The 16,542-nt window shown below is 45.7% G+C and overlaps 1 protein-coding gene across 2 annotated transcripts in view; it reads right to left on the bottom strand.

The window, feature by feature from the left end:
- Window positions 1-16,542, bottom strand: part of PODXL (podocalyxin like) — a 49,818-nt gene that overhangs the window by 7,767 nt on the left and 25,509 nt on the right. For both annotated transcript variants that reach the window (XM_087873568.1, XM_087873569.1), the window contains exons 2-6: window positions 9,309-9,779; window positions 6,647-6,999; window positions 6,389-6,460; window positions 3,115-3,274; window positions 2,036-2,097 (exon numbers count right to left, since the gene is read on the bottom strand). In XM_087873568.1, the coding sequence (XP_087729694.1) occupies window positions 2,036-2,097; window positions 3,115-3,274; window positions 6,389-6,460; window positions 6,647-6,999; window positions 9,309-9,779 (1,118 nt within the window). The remainder of the gene's footprint in view (window positions 1-2,035; window positions 2,098-3,114; window positions 3,275-6,388; window positions 6,461-6,646; window positions 7,000-9,308; window positions 9,780-16,542) is intronic.

Raw genomic sequence — 16,542 nt, 5'->3', positions numbered from 1 at the left:
TTTATATTGTTTTGTTTGTTTCCTAGTATGATTTGATGGCTTATTAGTAACCTATGACTATCACTAAGTGTTGTATCTTATGATTCTTGATGAGTGTATTTTTTTTTCCTTTTATGTACACGGAGAGCATATGCACCAAAGATAAATCCCTTGTGTGTCCAATCACACTTGGCCAATAAAGAATTCAACTCAATGCAATTCAACTCAATGCAATTCAACTCAACTCAATGCAATTCAACTCAACGCAACACAGTGCAATGCAATTCTATTCTATCCCATCTCACTCCTTTCTCTTCCTCCTCCTCCTCCTCTTCCTCCTTATTCTATTCTATTCCATATTTTCTATTCTATTCTATTCTATTCTATCCTATCCTATCCTATCCCATCCCACTCCTCTTTCTCTTCCTCCTCCTCCTCCTCCTCTTCCTCCTTATTCTATTCTATTCCATATTTTCTATTCTATTCTATTCTATTCTATTCTATTCTATTCTATTCTATTCTATTCTATTATTCTATTCTATTATTCTATTCTATTCTATTCTATTCTATTCTATTCTATTCTATTCTATTCTTATTTCTATTTCTATTTCTATTTCTAATTCTAATAATTCTAATTCTAATTCTGTTCTTCTTGATGATGTTACCTAGTTTGGGCAATGAAACATCTGCAAGAAAATAACCAAACTCCGAGACCACCCACCCACCAAGGACCCCTCATTTATAGGTAGTCCTTGACTTACAACCATACCTGCGGCCCGGACTTACAAAATCATAAATACACGTCGGTTGTCCAAGAACCTAAACTGTGATCACGTGATCCAGGAAGACACTTGTGATGGTCGTTAAGTCAAGGATTACCTGTAAATAGGCACAGTGGTCCCACACAACGTATGGCACAAGAACGTTTTTCAGATGTTCGACATTGCACGGAACCAAGGTCGGAGGCTTACCACGTCAAGCCAATGTGAAATGTCGGGTTAGAGGAAGCCAACATCACCATTAGTGATGGGGGTGAGCCTCAAACTTTGGTTAAAATGAAGGGCTGGGAAAAATGGGACAGGGATACACTTCACTATGTTTTTTGGTTTGTCTTACGTGCTACCACAATATGCTGATTCAGAACGTGGGTAAAACATTTCCCTTCAGAGGAAGACCTGCCGTGATTCCAGTAGCAGTTATGATGGGCATCCAAAAAGTCATCTTCTTTTTCTGACTGGTGACAACATGGAATGGACACCTGATTATCTCACTAAACAGCTGTCTGGTTTCCCATCTGTCTGTTGGTAAGCTTCTCAAACTTAGAACTCACCAAAGGACAGGAGGACCCCAATTCCGATGTCTAAGACTGAGTAGAAAATGACGAGAACTGTATAGTCTAGCACATCTGAAGGACACCAACTTTGAGAAGATTGATATTACATTGGATCAGGGGTATCCAATCTTGGTAACTTTTAAGACTGGTGGACTTCAATTCCTAGAATTCCCCAGCCAGCCGGGGGAATTCTGGAAGTTGAAGTCCACAGAACTTGAAGTTGCCAAGATTGGACACCCCTGCATGAGATGAAATAACTAGAAGAGAAGAATGGCACATTCCTCCATGTTCATTAAACAAAATTCCATCCCGATTTACAAATGCTGAAAAAAAACCCCAAGATTTGGAAGATAATGATTGTTCGTTAAGAGAATCGCTCAACCTGTTCCTCAGCAGCAGTGTCCATAAGAAGTCACGATGATGTCTAAATGTCAACGCACGTCATGATGTCTAACCTGAGATTTAATTGTGTGAAGCTCTCTTCCAACCAGGCAGAAATGTTTCCACCTAAGTGTGAATGAGGGTTTGGTTCTCCAATGTTCCAGATGTTGGCTTAAATTTGTGTGAACCACTTATGACCCGCTGATGTTCCTCACCTCCAATTCCAAGCAAGTCTGGCCAACAAAGACCATCAGAATTGGTATTTCAGCAACGTTTGGAGGACAACAAGTCCTGCTTGAAACACAGAAGACTGGACCTTACCCAGAACTACTTCTTGCTTACCTTCTCCAGTTCTGTCTTCTTCGCAGCCAGAACTTCGGATAATTCCTCATCCACAAAGTGTGCTAAGGAAAATAAATAAAAGGGATCGAAGGGAAAAGCAGACTTTGATTAGATTAGATTTTCATTGCATGCATCTCTGAAAAGGGTCACCACCTCCAATGTACACTCCATAACCATGACAGAATGAATGAATGAATAATAAATAAATACAAAATTATGCATGTATCCAGGGGTGAAATCCAGCAGGTTCTGACAGGTTCTGGAGAACCGGTAGCGGAAATTTTGAGTAGTTCAGAGAACCGGCAAATACCACCTCTGGCTGGCCCCAGAGCGGGGTGGGAATGGAGATTTTGCAGTATCCTTCCCCTGGAGTGGGAAGGGTGGAGATTTTGCAGTATCCTTCCCATGCCATGCCATACCCACCAAGCCATGCCCACCAAGCCACACCACACCCACCAAGCCATGCCCACCAAGCCACATCACACCCACCAAGCCATGCCTACAGAACTGGTAGTAAAAAAAATTGGATTTCACCACTGCATGTATCCACATATATTATATGACACAGAGAAATAACACAGTCTAGTCCGGATGTATGCATGTACATGGTGAGAGAAACGAATCTTGCAAGTTTACCAGACGGATGGCATATACATATAGGGAAGGAAGCTGTTACAGAATCTGATAATCCTGCTAGAAATACTTTGAAACCTCCTCCCAGAGGGGAGCAACATAAACAGACTGTGAAGTGGATGCGTGCGGTCTCTAATGATGCTTTGAGGTCTAAGCACATAGCGCTTAGAAGCAGTATCCTGAATAATGGGAAGCAAGCTTCTTATAATGTTCTCCGTTGTCCTCACCACTCTCTGTATGGACTTTCTATTTGAGGTGCCGCTGCCACCAAACCAAAGAGGGATGCGGTTTGTTAAAATGCTCTCAATCGTGCTTCTGTAAAAAAGTGGCCAGGACAGGAGAACGAGGCGCTCTCAGGTATTTTCCCAGTGCGAGCTCTTCCTACAAGGAGGCCAAGACTCTCAGCTTTTGTCTAAGTCTTACTCAGGAGTAACAACCACACCTACTTTGCACAGATATTTTGATCACAGCCACTCTCTTCAGATCCTCCGGGTCTGAAGCTAGCCAAATCGTACAGTCATCTCGCTCCTGGTTGTAGTTGGGCTTCAACGCTTTGCAAAGCATCTCCATAAGAGCCTCTTTCAATGAGCTTCCCTCCAAACTGTTCTGTAGGAAGAAGAACAGGGGGTTTGAAGGACCTGGGAGGTGATAATCCAACCAGAAGAGTCACCATGACCTCCGTTGATACAGGCAGGTGGACAGACAGACAAAAGCAGATAGGCCGGCTGGGGAATTCTGGGAGTTGAAGTCCACACCTCTTCAAGTTGCCAAGGTTGGGAAACACTGACCTTTGAAGTATTTCCCATTATTGAACAAGCTCAACAATTTAACATCCTGATGGGAATCCAAGACTAACATCCCTCTGCGGAATGAGGTCATGGCACTTGAATCAACAAAGCAGGGACCGAACCCAGGGAGACGGGTGGAAAGAGAAACAGACGAGAGATTCCTTGCCCTTTTCAACCCAGTGGGTTTCAAGTCAAACCAGCTTTGTGTAGGTTTATTTTTTTAGGGTATATTTGGAAGTAAAATATCCATTAGGATATCCTCTGCTGCGGCTCCCCGTTTTATTTTATTATTTATTTTATTATTCATATTTCTATGTCGCCCACTCTCCGAGGACTCTGGGCGGCTTACACCAAAGACAGTATACTAAATAGCATTTTGCCCCCAACAATCCGGGTCCTCATTTTACCCACCTCGGAAGGATGGAAGGCTGAGTCAACCTTGAGCCAGTGAGATTTGATCCGCTGATCTGCTGAACTAGCAGTCAGCTGAAGTAGCTGCAGTACTGCACTCTAACCACTGCGCCACCTCGGACCTGTTGCTGGTTGGCTCCACAATTGATAGGGCTTTTGGTTAGGACAGGTAGAGGAAAAAGGATGCCACCCTAGGAGGAGACTATGATGGGGGAACCAGATTTCCAGTCGGCTCCAGAACTGAACGCGGGCCTCCGGTTAGGACCTTTGTGGCTCTTTGAGTGTTTAAGGATGCTGAGTCCTGTTTTAGGTCGAGTCTTTACGTTTGACCGAGCTTCACCTCCTAATCATTTTAGGTTTAATATTTCCCCCTCCCCCTCCCCCCCCGTTTTTTTTAAAAAATTGACAATCTTCAAACTGGGAAGTTCCATTCAAATCACTAGATGAGTCTTTTTTTTAAAATCCTTTTTTTTTTAAAAAAAAGTTTAAAGGCAAGTTTAAAAATTTGTAACAACAATGGAATATACAGTAAAAGGAAGATTAACATTGGCTTTAAACGGATTAAGGGCTCAGATGGATTTGATGCAAGACTTTGAAGTTAATTGAAAGGATCCTTTCTCGTGGGAAAATATTTTTGTTTATACTCTGAATCGGCTTGGTAAGGCGACTTTGAAGGTTGACACTAGGGGGCAGCAGAGAGCTACCTTAAAAGAGAGGAAGTTTTATTTGAAGAAAAATCAAAAAGTGTCACTGAAGAGAAACGAGTTCCATTGAATAAAATTGACACTGACTTGCGGGTGGTTTCAAAAATGAGTTACAAGAAAAGGGATGGAATTATGACTTTACAAATGGCGCTGGATGAAGATTCCATAATTTAAGAAGACATGCAAATAATAAACCAGAAAAGTGATGCGGGCAGTTTATTTTTAACACTGGGAGTACAAAAGAGATTTACTGAAATAAGCCCCACTGAATTTACAAAGGATTCTTGACAAAGACACTGAGAATTTTGAGAGAAGAGACAAAGAGAGTATGAGAAAGGAGACAGAATTTTTTTTTTAAAAAAAAGGAATTTAAGGATCATAGGGAAGAAGACGACAGAATAATAGTTAAAATAATGGGCTGCTATTTGTTGTGCTATTCAATGTGTTTTCGACTGACGACAATAATCTTAAAAATTGCTTATACGAGGAGAACGAATGCTCAGGGCTTTTTATAGAAAAAGATTAAACAGAAACGGCGGTATAAATAGAATAGGAAGGATTCAAATACAGTTTGCAACAGTTATGTTATTACTCTATTTCTGATGACTCTTTATTGGACCGTTGCTGATTAATAGGAAGAAATGGCAGAAAATGAAAAGGAACTCACAGAATAGGAAGGGACCTTGGAGATCTTCTAGTCCAGTCCCTTGCTCAGGCAGGAGACCCTATGCAATTTCAGAAAAGTGACTGTCCTGTCCCTTCTTAAAAACCTCCAATGATGAAGGATTCGCAACTTCTGGAGGCAAGTAGTTCCATTGGTTAATTGTTCTCACTGTCAGGAAATTTCTCCTTAGTTCTAAGTTGCTTCTCTCCTTGATTAGTTTCCATCCGTTGCTTCTTGTCCTGCCCTTAAGTGCTTTGGAGAATAGGCTGACTCCCTCTTCTTTGGGGCAGCCCCTGAGATATCTGAACACGGCTATCATGTCTCCCCTACACCTTCTTTTCATTAAATTAGACATACCCAATATCTACTTTAAAATATCCAAACAAGACAAACCCAACTAAACAGCCTCTTGATGAGAGTGAAAGAGGACAGAGTGCAAAAGTTGGCTTGAAACTCAACATTAAAAAAAAACTTAAGATCGTGGCATCCAGTCCCATCACTTCCCGGGCAAATAGAAGGAGAAGAAATGGAAGCAGTGACAGATTTAATTTTCTTGGGCTCAGAGATCATTGCAGATGGCAAATGCAGCCATGAAATTGAAAGATGCCGGATCCTCGGGAGGAAAACTATGGCAAACCAAGACGGCATGTTAAAAAGCAGAGACATCCCCTTGCCGACAAAAATCGTCAAGTCAAAATTCCTAGCAGTAACGTACGGCTGTGAGAATCGGAGCATAAGGAAGGGTGAGCATCAGTGGGGGGATTCAGCCGGTTCTGTCTGGTTCGGCCGGTTCGCTTGCTCACATTCGCAAACCGGTAAGGAAGGTAAGTGAATCCCCACCTCTGCTGAACACCGAAGAATTCACCTTTTTCAAATTGTGGTGTTTAGAGAAGACTTTTGAGAGTCCCTTGGGGGGTTTGGGAGGCCAAAAATGGCCCCGATTTTCACAAAAACGGGCCCGTTTTTTGCAAAAATGGGATACGCAGAGGCTTTGGGAGGCCTGCAGAATGTTCCTGGGGGCCGGGGAGGGCAAAAACTATTTTTTTTTCTTGTTTTCCTCTTCGAAATCTTGGTGCGTCTTATACTCCGGTGTGTCTTACAGTCCAAAAAATACGGTAGCTATAATATCCAAGTGCTTTGAGGAGATACTTACACAAGGCCGTGATGCATTTAAGGTGAGAATGTTCGCCTTCTCCTTCGGGGGCATGTTATTCACACAAACGATCTGGGGGAAAAAAATAAGGCAGAGGGGTGTGAGTGCGTATTCGGTTGGGCCACAACAAAAAACGAAGCAAAGATCTGGTTTCTAGCCCTGCAGCCTTCACCGCGAGACCAAATGACATTTCCATGCCTTGTCTACATGCATCCGTTTTTCAAGTCTCACCAAGTGGTACCCCGGCCATCTGTTTACCTTAGTCTGGCCTTGCACCGAACTCAGGTTCGTCTGGCTGGAAGGAGAGGGGACATGAGACACCGGAGGAGTTGTGGTCCCCGGGAACAAAGCCGGAGGCGTCGTCTTCAATTCTGGGTGAGTCGAAGAGCCGCTACTTGAGAAATCAAGCATGGAGCGTCTGGAAGACCCTGAAGGTTTGGGCATCGCGATTGTCACCACTGTGTTGGGCGAGGTGAGCGACGTCGAGAATTTATCCTTGCTTGTTGTTGCAGCTTTGGCAGTCGTGTCGGTTGCTAAGGTTGTAGGACCACTGACAATTCCAGGCACGGATGAAGGTTTTGCAGAAGTGAATGGAGACCCTGGGCTTTTCACTGTTGAGAGAAAACAAAACAAAACAAAAAAAAAGGACAGGTAGACCTCGACTTACAACCACAATTGAGCCCTAAAGTTACGTTGCTGAATGGGACATTTGTTAAGCCCCATTTTATGACCTTTTTTTGCCACCGTTGTTGAGTGAATCACGGCGGATGCAGTGTTTTCTTGGAGTCACTTTGACAAAAATTTGGAACTTCCTTTTCATAGATGAAGAAAAGGAAATAGAGGCAGTCCTCGGTTTACGACCACAGTTGAGGTCAAAATTTCTGGTCCCAAGCGAGACTGTCGTTAAGTAGTTTTGCCCCATTTTACGACCGTTCTGGCCACCGTTGTTAAGTGGAATCACTGCAACTGTTAAGTTAGTAGCACGGCTGTTAAGTGAATTGGGCTTCCCTTTTGACATTGCCTGTCGGAAGGTCGCAAAAGGCAATCAGATGACCTTGGGACACAGCAACGGTCGTAAGTACGAGCCAGTTGCCAAGGGTCGGAATTTTGATCACATGATCGCGGGGATGCTACAATGGTGATAAGTGTCAAAAATGGCCACTTTTTTTCCCCCAGTGATGTTGTAACTTTGAACAGTCTTCTAAATGAACTGTCGCACCTATGTGTGAATAAAGACACAATTGTATTTAGACATCTTGTGTCGGAATGGGTTTGCCGCAGCCAAAATCACCATGGGCCTTTTGCCGTGGCCAAACCGCCACGGTCATCTTGCCACAGCCAACTCACCTCTTGCCGTGGACAATTCCACGCGGGATAACTCGATCCGGCAAATGTTATCTCCTCCTGTTTCCCCACTATTATTTCCATTTTTGTCCATGGAAATAACATCCGAGAAACAGCGGCGGATAAAATATATCATGTTGTTATCCCGCGTGGAATTGTCCGCGCGGACAATTTTCCTGTGGTGAGATGGCCTAGACCAGGCCTTGTCAAATACAAGGCCCGCGGTTTGGATCTGTCCCACAGGACCGTCCTGGAAGATGTAAGGGGCCGGCCCACGTCACTTCGGTCTCGTCTACCCAATGCAAAGAGGAAACATGCCAGTAATTTGGGGAGTGGCGTCAACCTGGCCACGCCCACCCAATTGGCCACACCCAGTGAGTGATGTCATCAACCTGGCCACGCCCACCCAGTCAGCCATGCCCCCCCGGCCCCCCTGAGGTCAAGCACAGCCCTGATGTGGCCCTCAATGAAATTGAGTTTGGCACCCCTGTCCTAGACACAACCTGCATAATCTGTCTTGTGGAATTCTTTCTAACTCCCTGATGGAGCTGGGGAATTCTGGGAGTTGAACTTCACACATCGTCCGGCGGCCAAGGTTGAGAAACACTGATCTAAGGAGATGGAGAAGCTGATATGACTCTTTTGACTATCTTGTAAAATAGAATCTTAAACACATCTGGGCATTTTTTTTTTTGAATTCCTCAGCCGGCCATGGCAACTTTAAGACTCGCAGACTTCAACACCCAGAATTCCTCATGCTGGCTGGGGAATTCTGGGAATTGAAGTGCACAAGTCTTCAAGTTGCTAAGGCTGGCTAGGGCATTCTGGGAGTTGAAGTGCACAAGTCTTTAAAGCTGCCATGGCTGGGTAGGGAATTCTGGGAGTTGAAGTGCACAAGTCTTTAAAGCTGCCATGGTTGGCTAGGGAATTCTGGGAGTTGAATCGCACAAGTCTGAAAGTTGCTAAGACTGGCTAGGGAATTCTGGGAGTTGAAGTCCGCAAATCTTAAAAGTTGCTAAGGCTGGCTAAGGAATCCTGGGAGTTGAAGAGCACAAGTAGTGCACAACTCTTTAAAGTTGCTAAGGCTGGCTAGGGAATTCTGGGAGTTGAAGTCCGCAAATCTTAAAGTTGCCATGTCTGGCTAGGGAATTCTGGGATTTGAAGTCCGCAAATCTTAAAGTTGCTAAGGAATCCTGGGAGTTGAAGAGCACAAGTAGTGCACAACTCTTTAAAGTTGCTAAGGCTGGCTAGGGAATTCTGGGAGTTGAAGTCCACAAATCTTAAAGTTGCTAAGGCTGGCTAGAGAATTCTGGGAGTTGACGTCCGCAAATCTTAAAGTTGCTAAGGGTGGCTAAGGAATTCTGGGAGTTGAAGAGTACAAGTAGGGCACAACTCTTTAAAGTTGCCATGGCTGGCTAGGGAATTCTGGGAGTTGAAGTCCACAAATCTTAAAGTTGCTGCCATGGCTGGCTGGGGAATTCTGGGAGTTGAATCGCACAAGTCTTTAAAGTTGCCAAATTTCAAGATCCCTGGATTAGGGGAAATTATAATCCAGAGAGAGAGACTGGCAACGTACCTGTGGGCCCGACCGGACTTATGGAGGAAGGCGAGGAGGGAGAAAGGGTCACCGTGGTCGGCCCGCTGGTGGAGCTGAGGTCTTTCGCAGCAACCCCCCGCAAAGAAGTGGCATGGTTGGTAGGCGACACCGGAGCCAACACTGTTGCCCGCGAGGCCGTTGTATTTGCAGCGATGACGGTGGTGGCGGCAGCGGTGGTAGCTTTTCCGTGCTTCGTGGGCACAGAAGGGGTGGTGGGTTTGACGGAAGTCTCCACTGTAGGTTTCTTGGATGGTTTCACCACACCTGGAGAAGTGGGGGAGGTTGGCAAAGCTGTAGGTTTGCTAGTGGGCGCCTCTACTGGTGAACTGAGAGTCGAGACGGTCAGTTTGTCCGATTTAACGCCGGAAGGAGAAACGTCGGTGACAGAATGGACAGCCCGGTTGGTTGGAGGTGGCGATGAAGAATCAGCGGTTACTCCTGATAGGCCCCCTAAGAGAGAGACCGGAGTTAGAAAGAGGTCGCGGGTTTCCCACATGCAGCCCAGCCCCAGACCTGTTAATAATAGAATAACAGGAAGGGGCCTCGGAGGCCTTCTAGTCCAACCCCCTGCCCAAGCAGGAAATCCAATGCCATTTCAGAGAAATGGTTGTCCAATCTCTTCTTTGAAACCCCACTCCCTTCTAGCACGGATGACGTTACCTAGTTGGGTCATGAGACATCTCCAAGAAAACAAGCAACTTCAGAGAGCGCCAAGGGCCCCACAATTGTCCTCCTCCTCCTCCCAAACCCCACCCCCTTCTAGCACTGATGATGTTACCTAGTTGGGTCATGAGACGTCTCCAAGAAAACAAGCAACTTCAGAGAGCGCCAAGGACCCCACAGTCCTCCTCCTCTCAAACCCCACCCCCTTCTAGCACTGATGATGTTACCTAGTTGGGTCATGAGACGTCTCCAAGAAAACAAGCGTGCTCAGAGAGCACCAAGGACCCCCCATGTTAATCCTGAGCTACAAATATCCTCCTTTCTTAGCAGCTGCTAGAGTTTGAAGGGGAGGCTCATGGCCCAGCGGCTTTCCCTAAAATGTAACTTGAACCGTCGTTAAGCGAATGGTCCCTAAGTGAGGATTGCCTGTACCATGCCAAGCAGGAAGAAGCTAGGGAGGCAAGGGATCATTTATTTTCGTTTCTTTACAATGCTTTGGGGCTCACTATACAAAACCCACCCAGAGCAGTGTATACAGGTAGTCCTTGACTTACAATGGTCTGTTTAGTGACCGTTCGAAGTTACAGCGGCATTGAAAAAGCAACTTATGACCATTTTTACACTTAACGACCACTGCAGCATTCCCCCACGGTCACGTGATCAAAATTCAGCTTCTTGTCCACTGACTCATATTGATGACAGTTGCAGTGTCCCGGGGTCACGTGATCCCCTTTTGCGACCTTCTTTGCGACCAGCAAAGTCAACGGGGAAGCCAGACTCACTTAACAACCGGGTGGCTAACCTAACAACCGCAGTGATTCGCTTAATGACTGTGGCAAGAAAGGCCATAAAATGGGGGCAAAACTCACTTTACAAATACTTTGCTTAGCAACGGGAATTGTGGTCGTAAATCGAGGACTACCGGCAATTTTGTCCTAAATTCAAGGCCAAGCTACTCCCAAAAGTTTCCTCTTTCAGGGTTCTTCATTTTTTTTTTAGTGCCTCCCAAATTCCCAGCTCAGCAAACATCCTCAGGTTTCCATCCTGGTTTGCCAAAATCCAGCGACGGGAAAGCCGGATGCCCGTTTAACGCGCCTGGCACCGTGTTCCTGAGCCAAAGCGGCCGCGACTGTCGCCGATCAAAGAGCTGGAGAACCGGGAGGCATGTGCAGAATGCCAAGCCATGCAAGCAAGGGGCCTTTCAAGGCCCATTTTTGGCTATTTCAGGACGAGTGGAATGGGAACACCAAAGGGGGGGGGGAAACGGGACACTTCCTCCCCAGCCGCCAGAGTCTTCCTGTGGTCGCAGCCTCCGCCCGTCCCCAAACATTTCCCACCCAGGGCCCTTCCTCCGTCTGTGACAAGGCGCTATTAATAGCAGGGAAGAGAACGGCAAAGCCGAAGGGCAGAAATAGCAAAGGTGGGGGGCTGGTCCCGAAAGGGGGATGCTGAGGATGGTAGTTTGGTCTAGTGCCGTGATGGCGAACCTATGGCACGCATGCCACAGGTGGTACATGGAGCCATATTGGTGGGCACGCGAGCTCAGCTCCATTTTCGGGCCTTCTGGGCCCACCAGAAGTAGGAAAACAGGCTGTTTCCAGCCTCCAATGGGCCTCGGGGGAGTGGGGAAGGCCGTTTTTGCCCTCCCCAGGCTCCTAGAAAGGCTCTGGAGCCTGGGGGGAGCAAAAAACAGGCCTTCCGGTCCCACCAAAAGTCGGCAAATGGGCCGTTTCCGGCCTCTGGAGGGCCTCCGGGGGGTGGGGGGTGGGGAAGGCCGTTTTCACCCTCCCCAGACTCCTAGAAATGCTCTGGAACCTGCGGAGGGCAAAAAACGGGCCCACCGTGCCATCGCATGCCAAAAGTGGGGGGAGTGGTGATGTCGTGCATGCATGCATGGGAGAGCAGGGCGCATAGAATTATGGGTGTGGGCATGCCCCCCCCCTGCACTTCCCCTGCTTTTGGCACGTGATGGCAAAAAGGTTAGCCATCACTGGTCTAGTGGTTAAGGCACCAACCTAGAAAGCCAAAGTTGGTGAGTTCTAGTCCTGCCTTAGGTATGAAATGCTGCTGTGTGACTTTGGGCTGATCACCAGGAAACAGGGAGTTCTAGTCCCACCTTGGGTATGAAAGCCAGCTGGGTGACTTTGGGCCAATCACCAGGAAACGGTGAGTTCTAGTCCCGCCTTAAGTATGAAAGCCGGCTGGGTAATTTGGTCCCAATCGCCAGGAGACAGTGAGTTCTAGTCCTGTCTTAGGCATCAAAACTGACTGGGTGACTTTGAGCCAATCACCAGGAGACGGCGAGTTCTAGTCCTGTTTTAGGCATGAAACCCAGCTGGGTGACTTTGAGCCGATTGCCAGGAGACGGTGAGTTCTAGTCCCGGTGTAGGCATGAAAAGAGGCTGGGTGAACCTTGGGTTAGTCCTCCTCTCTCAGCCCAACCCACCTCACAGGACGGTTGTTGCGAGGAAAAGAGGAGGAGGAGGAGGAGGAAGGCATGTCGGATACATGGGTGAAGGTGGGATACAAAATTCTGGCAACTCTAAGACTCACACGGACTACCCTTTTCAGAGTTTTCATCCACACAAGCAAAAGAAAAGAATTTAAGAGAGCAAAGGTAGTTTTCCACTTATAACCACAACGGGGACCAGAATTACCGTCGCTAAGTGGATTGTACCCAATTTTATGTGTTGTCCACTGCAGTTATTCAGCAAATTGCGTGGACGTTAAGCGAATCCAGTTTACTCTTCCCCTCCTCCTCCTCCTCCGTTAACCCCCCATCCCATTTCAAACAGCCCCCCCCCCTAAAAAGGACTGGGGGTCTCCGAGACACCCTCCCCCATCTAACAGCCTCTTTCCAAAGCTTTGAAGCTTGGAGACGTGGCGAGGCCCGCCATTCCCTAGCACCTTGGTGAGAAAAGTCACGTGCGGCAGGTGTTACGTTGCTCTCTAACACACATTGCTGTGTTCAATTCTGTGTGAACTGGGGCGGGGGTGGGGAAGGAAAGGAAGGACCCACCCTCCTCCTCCTCCTCCTCAAGCTGGGTCCAAGTAGACCCTCCCATAGAGAACGGAGCTGATGCAACAAGGAAACACCCAAAACCGGCCAACTTCTCACCCATCTGTAAGATAGGGACAGGCAGGACAAAACACACCCCAAAGTTTTCTGCTCCATTCTGGCTTTTCCTTAAAAAAAACAAAAAAAAACAAAACCAGATTTCCGGCCAAGCCTGGAAAATACGCACAAGCGTTTGGGAGGGAGGGAGACACACACACACAAAGAGAGAGGAGATAGAGAGAGAGAGAAGGAGAGAGAGAGTGAAGAACACACAGAGAGAGAAGGAGACAGAGAGAGAGAGAGAGAATGAGACAGAGAGAAGATGAGAGAGAGAGGAGACACAGAGAGAGAGAGAGAGAGAAGGAGAGAAAAAGAGAGAGAAGGAGACAAGAGACAGAGAGAAGAAGACGAGAGAGAAGGAGACAGAGAGAAAGAGAGAGAGAAGGAGAGAGAGACGAGAGAGACAGAGAGAAGACGAGACACACACACACACACACAGAGAAGGAGATGAGAGAGACAGAGAGAAGGAGACAGAGAAGAAGACGAGAGAGGAGACAGAGAGAAAGAGAGAGAGACAAGGAGAGAGAAGGAGACGAGAGAGAGACAGAAAGAAGAAGACAGAGAAGATGAGAGGAGACACACACACACACACACACACACACACACACAGAGGAGACGAGAGAGAGAGAGAGAAGGAGACGAGAGAGAGAGAGAGAGAGAGAGAGAGAGAGAGAAGAAGACAGAGAGAAGACGAGAGAGAGAAGGAGACACACACACACAGAGGAGACAAGAGAGAGAGAAGGAGGAGAGAGAGAGAGAGAGAGAGAGAGAGAGAGAGAGAGAGAGAGAGAGAGAGAGAGAGAGAGATGCAGCTTGGCGCAGAAACTGTCGGACAGGAAAAAGAACACGGATCACAATCCAAATTCTCAGCAGGTCCCTGATGCTCTCATCTCGGCATGGATGGAGCCTTAAAGGTCCAAAGCAGATGGTTTCTCCCCTCACTCACCCACCCAAAACAATTCATTTTGAGAACCTGTGGGGGGCTCCCAGGAAGCGAACCCATGCCCTTTCTCCACATTACGTCGTTTGATCTGAATCGCTCCATGCCATCCCAGCAGGGAAAATAAAATAAAATAAAATAAAATAAAATAAAATAAAATAATAAAATAAAATAAAATAAAATAATAAAATAAAATAAAATAAAATAAAATAAAATAAAATAAAATAAAATAAAATAAAATAAAATAAAATAATAAAATAAAATAAAATAAAATAAAATAAAATAAAATAAAATAAAATAAATAAAATAAAATAAAATAAAATAAAATAAAATAAAATAAAATGTCCTTTTAAATTTCCCCAATCATGGGACTATTAAAATAGCTCAGTGGAAAAGACAGGAGATGGGAGGAAGTGGTGGCGGCAATGTTTCTCTTCCTTGGGTTTTCAATCCAGGAGGTCCTCGGTTTACAACCAGAATTTCTACGGCTAAGCGAGGCGGTTGTTAAGTGAAGCCCTGAAGTTGTTAAAGGGCTCGTGTTGTGCTTAAACAAACGTGTGTGCTGCAGCTGCCAAAAAAGCCAACATAGTTCTAGGCTGCATCAACAGAAGGATAGAATCAAGATCACGTGAAGTGTTAATACCAATTTATAATGCCTTGGTAAGGCCACACTGGGAATCCTGCATCCAGTTTGGGTCACCACGATGTAAAAAAAGATGTGGAGGCTCTAGAAAGAGTGCAGAGAAGAGCAACAAAGAGGATTAGGGGACTGGAGGCTAAAACATATGAAGAACGGTTGCAGGAACTGGGTATGTCTCGTTTAATGAAGAGAAGGACTAGGGGAGACATGATAGCAGTCTTCCAATATCTCAGGGGCTGCCCCAAAGAAGAGGGAGTCAAGCTGTTCTCCAAAGCACCTGAGGGTAGAAGAAGAAGCAACGGGTGGAAACTAATCAAGGAGAGAAGCAACTTAGAACTAAGGAGAAATTTCCTGACAGTTAGAACAATTAACCAGTGGAACAACTTGCCTCCAGAAGTTGTGAATGCTCCAACACTGGAAGCTTTTAAGAAGAGGTTGGATAACCATTTGTCTGAAGTGGTGTAGGGTTTCCTGCCTAAGCAGGGGGTTGGACTAGAAGACCTCCAAGGTCCCTTCCAACTCTGTTATTCTATTCTAGCCTAAATCTGGTTTCCCCTATCGACTTGGCTTGTCAGAAAACGGCTGGAGAGGTCGCCAATGCGGATCAGGTGATTGGTGGATGCTGCTACTGTGATACTGTGAGTGATTAATATGTCTAATCTGATTCAATATATTCTAATCTGATTCAATATATTCTGTCAACAAACTGAGCCACGCTAAGATAAATATTAACCAAGTTAGCACGTTGTATGAATGCATTTATGTAACTGATCTGGTTAAATAGATTGTGTATGAACGTCCTGTTTAAAGAAACACAAGAAATGAACAGAAAGCCACAGCGAAGGTGATTAGGGGACTGGAGGCTAAAACATATAGTTAGTTAGTTAGTTAGTTTATTATATTTATATACCGCCCCCTCTCCCGAGGGACTCGGGGCGGTGAACAGCCAGCAAATAAAATACACAGATACAAAATTTAAAACAATATTAAAATCCAATTAAATCAATTTGGCCCATAGTTAAAAACCCTATATTAAAACTCCTAATTTTAAAAAAACAATTCTTTTTAAAAAGAGTAGGTCAGGCCAGCCTGACAAAGAACAGTTGCAAGAATTGGCTTTGACTAGTCAAGTGAAAAGAAGGACTAGGGGCGACAGGATAGCAATCTTCCAAAATTTGGGGGGCTGCCACAAAGAAGAGGAAGTCAACCTATTTTCCAAAGCACCTGAAGGCAGGACAAGAAGCAACGGATGGAAACTCCTCAAGGAGAGAAGCAACTTAGAACTAAGGAGGGATTTCCTGACAGTGAGAACAATTCATCAGTGGAACAACTTGCCACCAGAAGGTGTGGGTTGCTCCATCACTGGAGGTTTTCAAAAACATACGATTGGTAGCTTTGTCCTACAAGACTCCATCACAAATGGAATAGAACCGGGCAGAGGAAGGGAGAAAATTTATCCGGAATGGTAACTGAGCAGGGGTGGACTAGAAGATCTCCAAGGTTCCTTCCAGCAGCTATGATTCGATTCAATTCGTCTCTACTCTACTCTCATTTCACTGATTCTGTCCTGTCCTATAAAACAGGGGTCTCCAATCTTGGCAACTTTAAGACTTGTGGATTTCAACTCCCAGAATTCTGGGAGCAAAGCAAAGCTGGATGAGGAATTCTGGGAGTCGAAGTCCACAAGTCTTAAAGTTGCCAAGATTGGAGACCCCTGCGATAAAGGAGTTGGGACTTCTTCTGGCCTCTTGAGAAGAATCTGAATTCGAATCACCTCCACCCATAAGTCCTCACCTCGTTACTCTTGAACATGGCGTACATTGTTTTGTGTTCTCTTCAAAAAAACAAAAAC

This window comes from Pantherophis guttatus, chromosome 7 (genome assembly GCF_059756535.1).
Source record: "Pantherophis guttatus breed Tessera chromosome 7, ASM5975653v1, whole genome shotgun sequence".
Lineage (NCBI taxonomy): Eukaryota > Metazoa > Chordata > Lepidosauria > Squamata > Colubridae > Pantherophis > Pantherophis guttatus.
The sequence above is the reverse complement of the archived record's forward strand: the minus strand, read 5'-3'. Positions and strand labels throughout refer to the sequence as shown.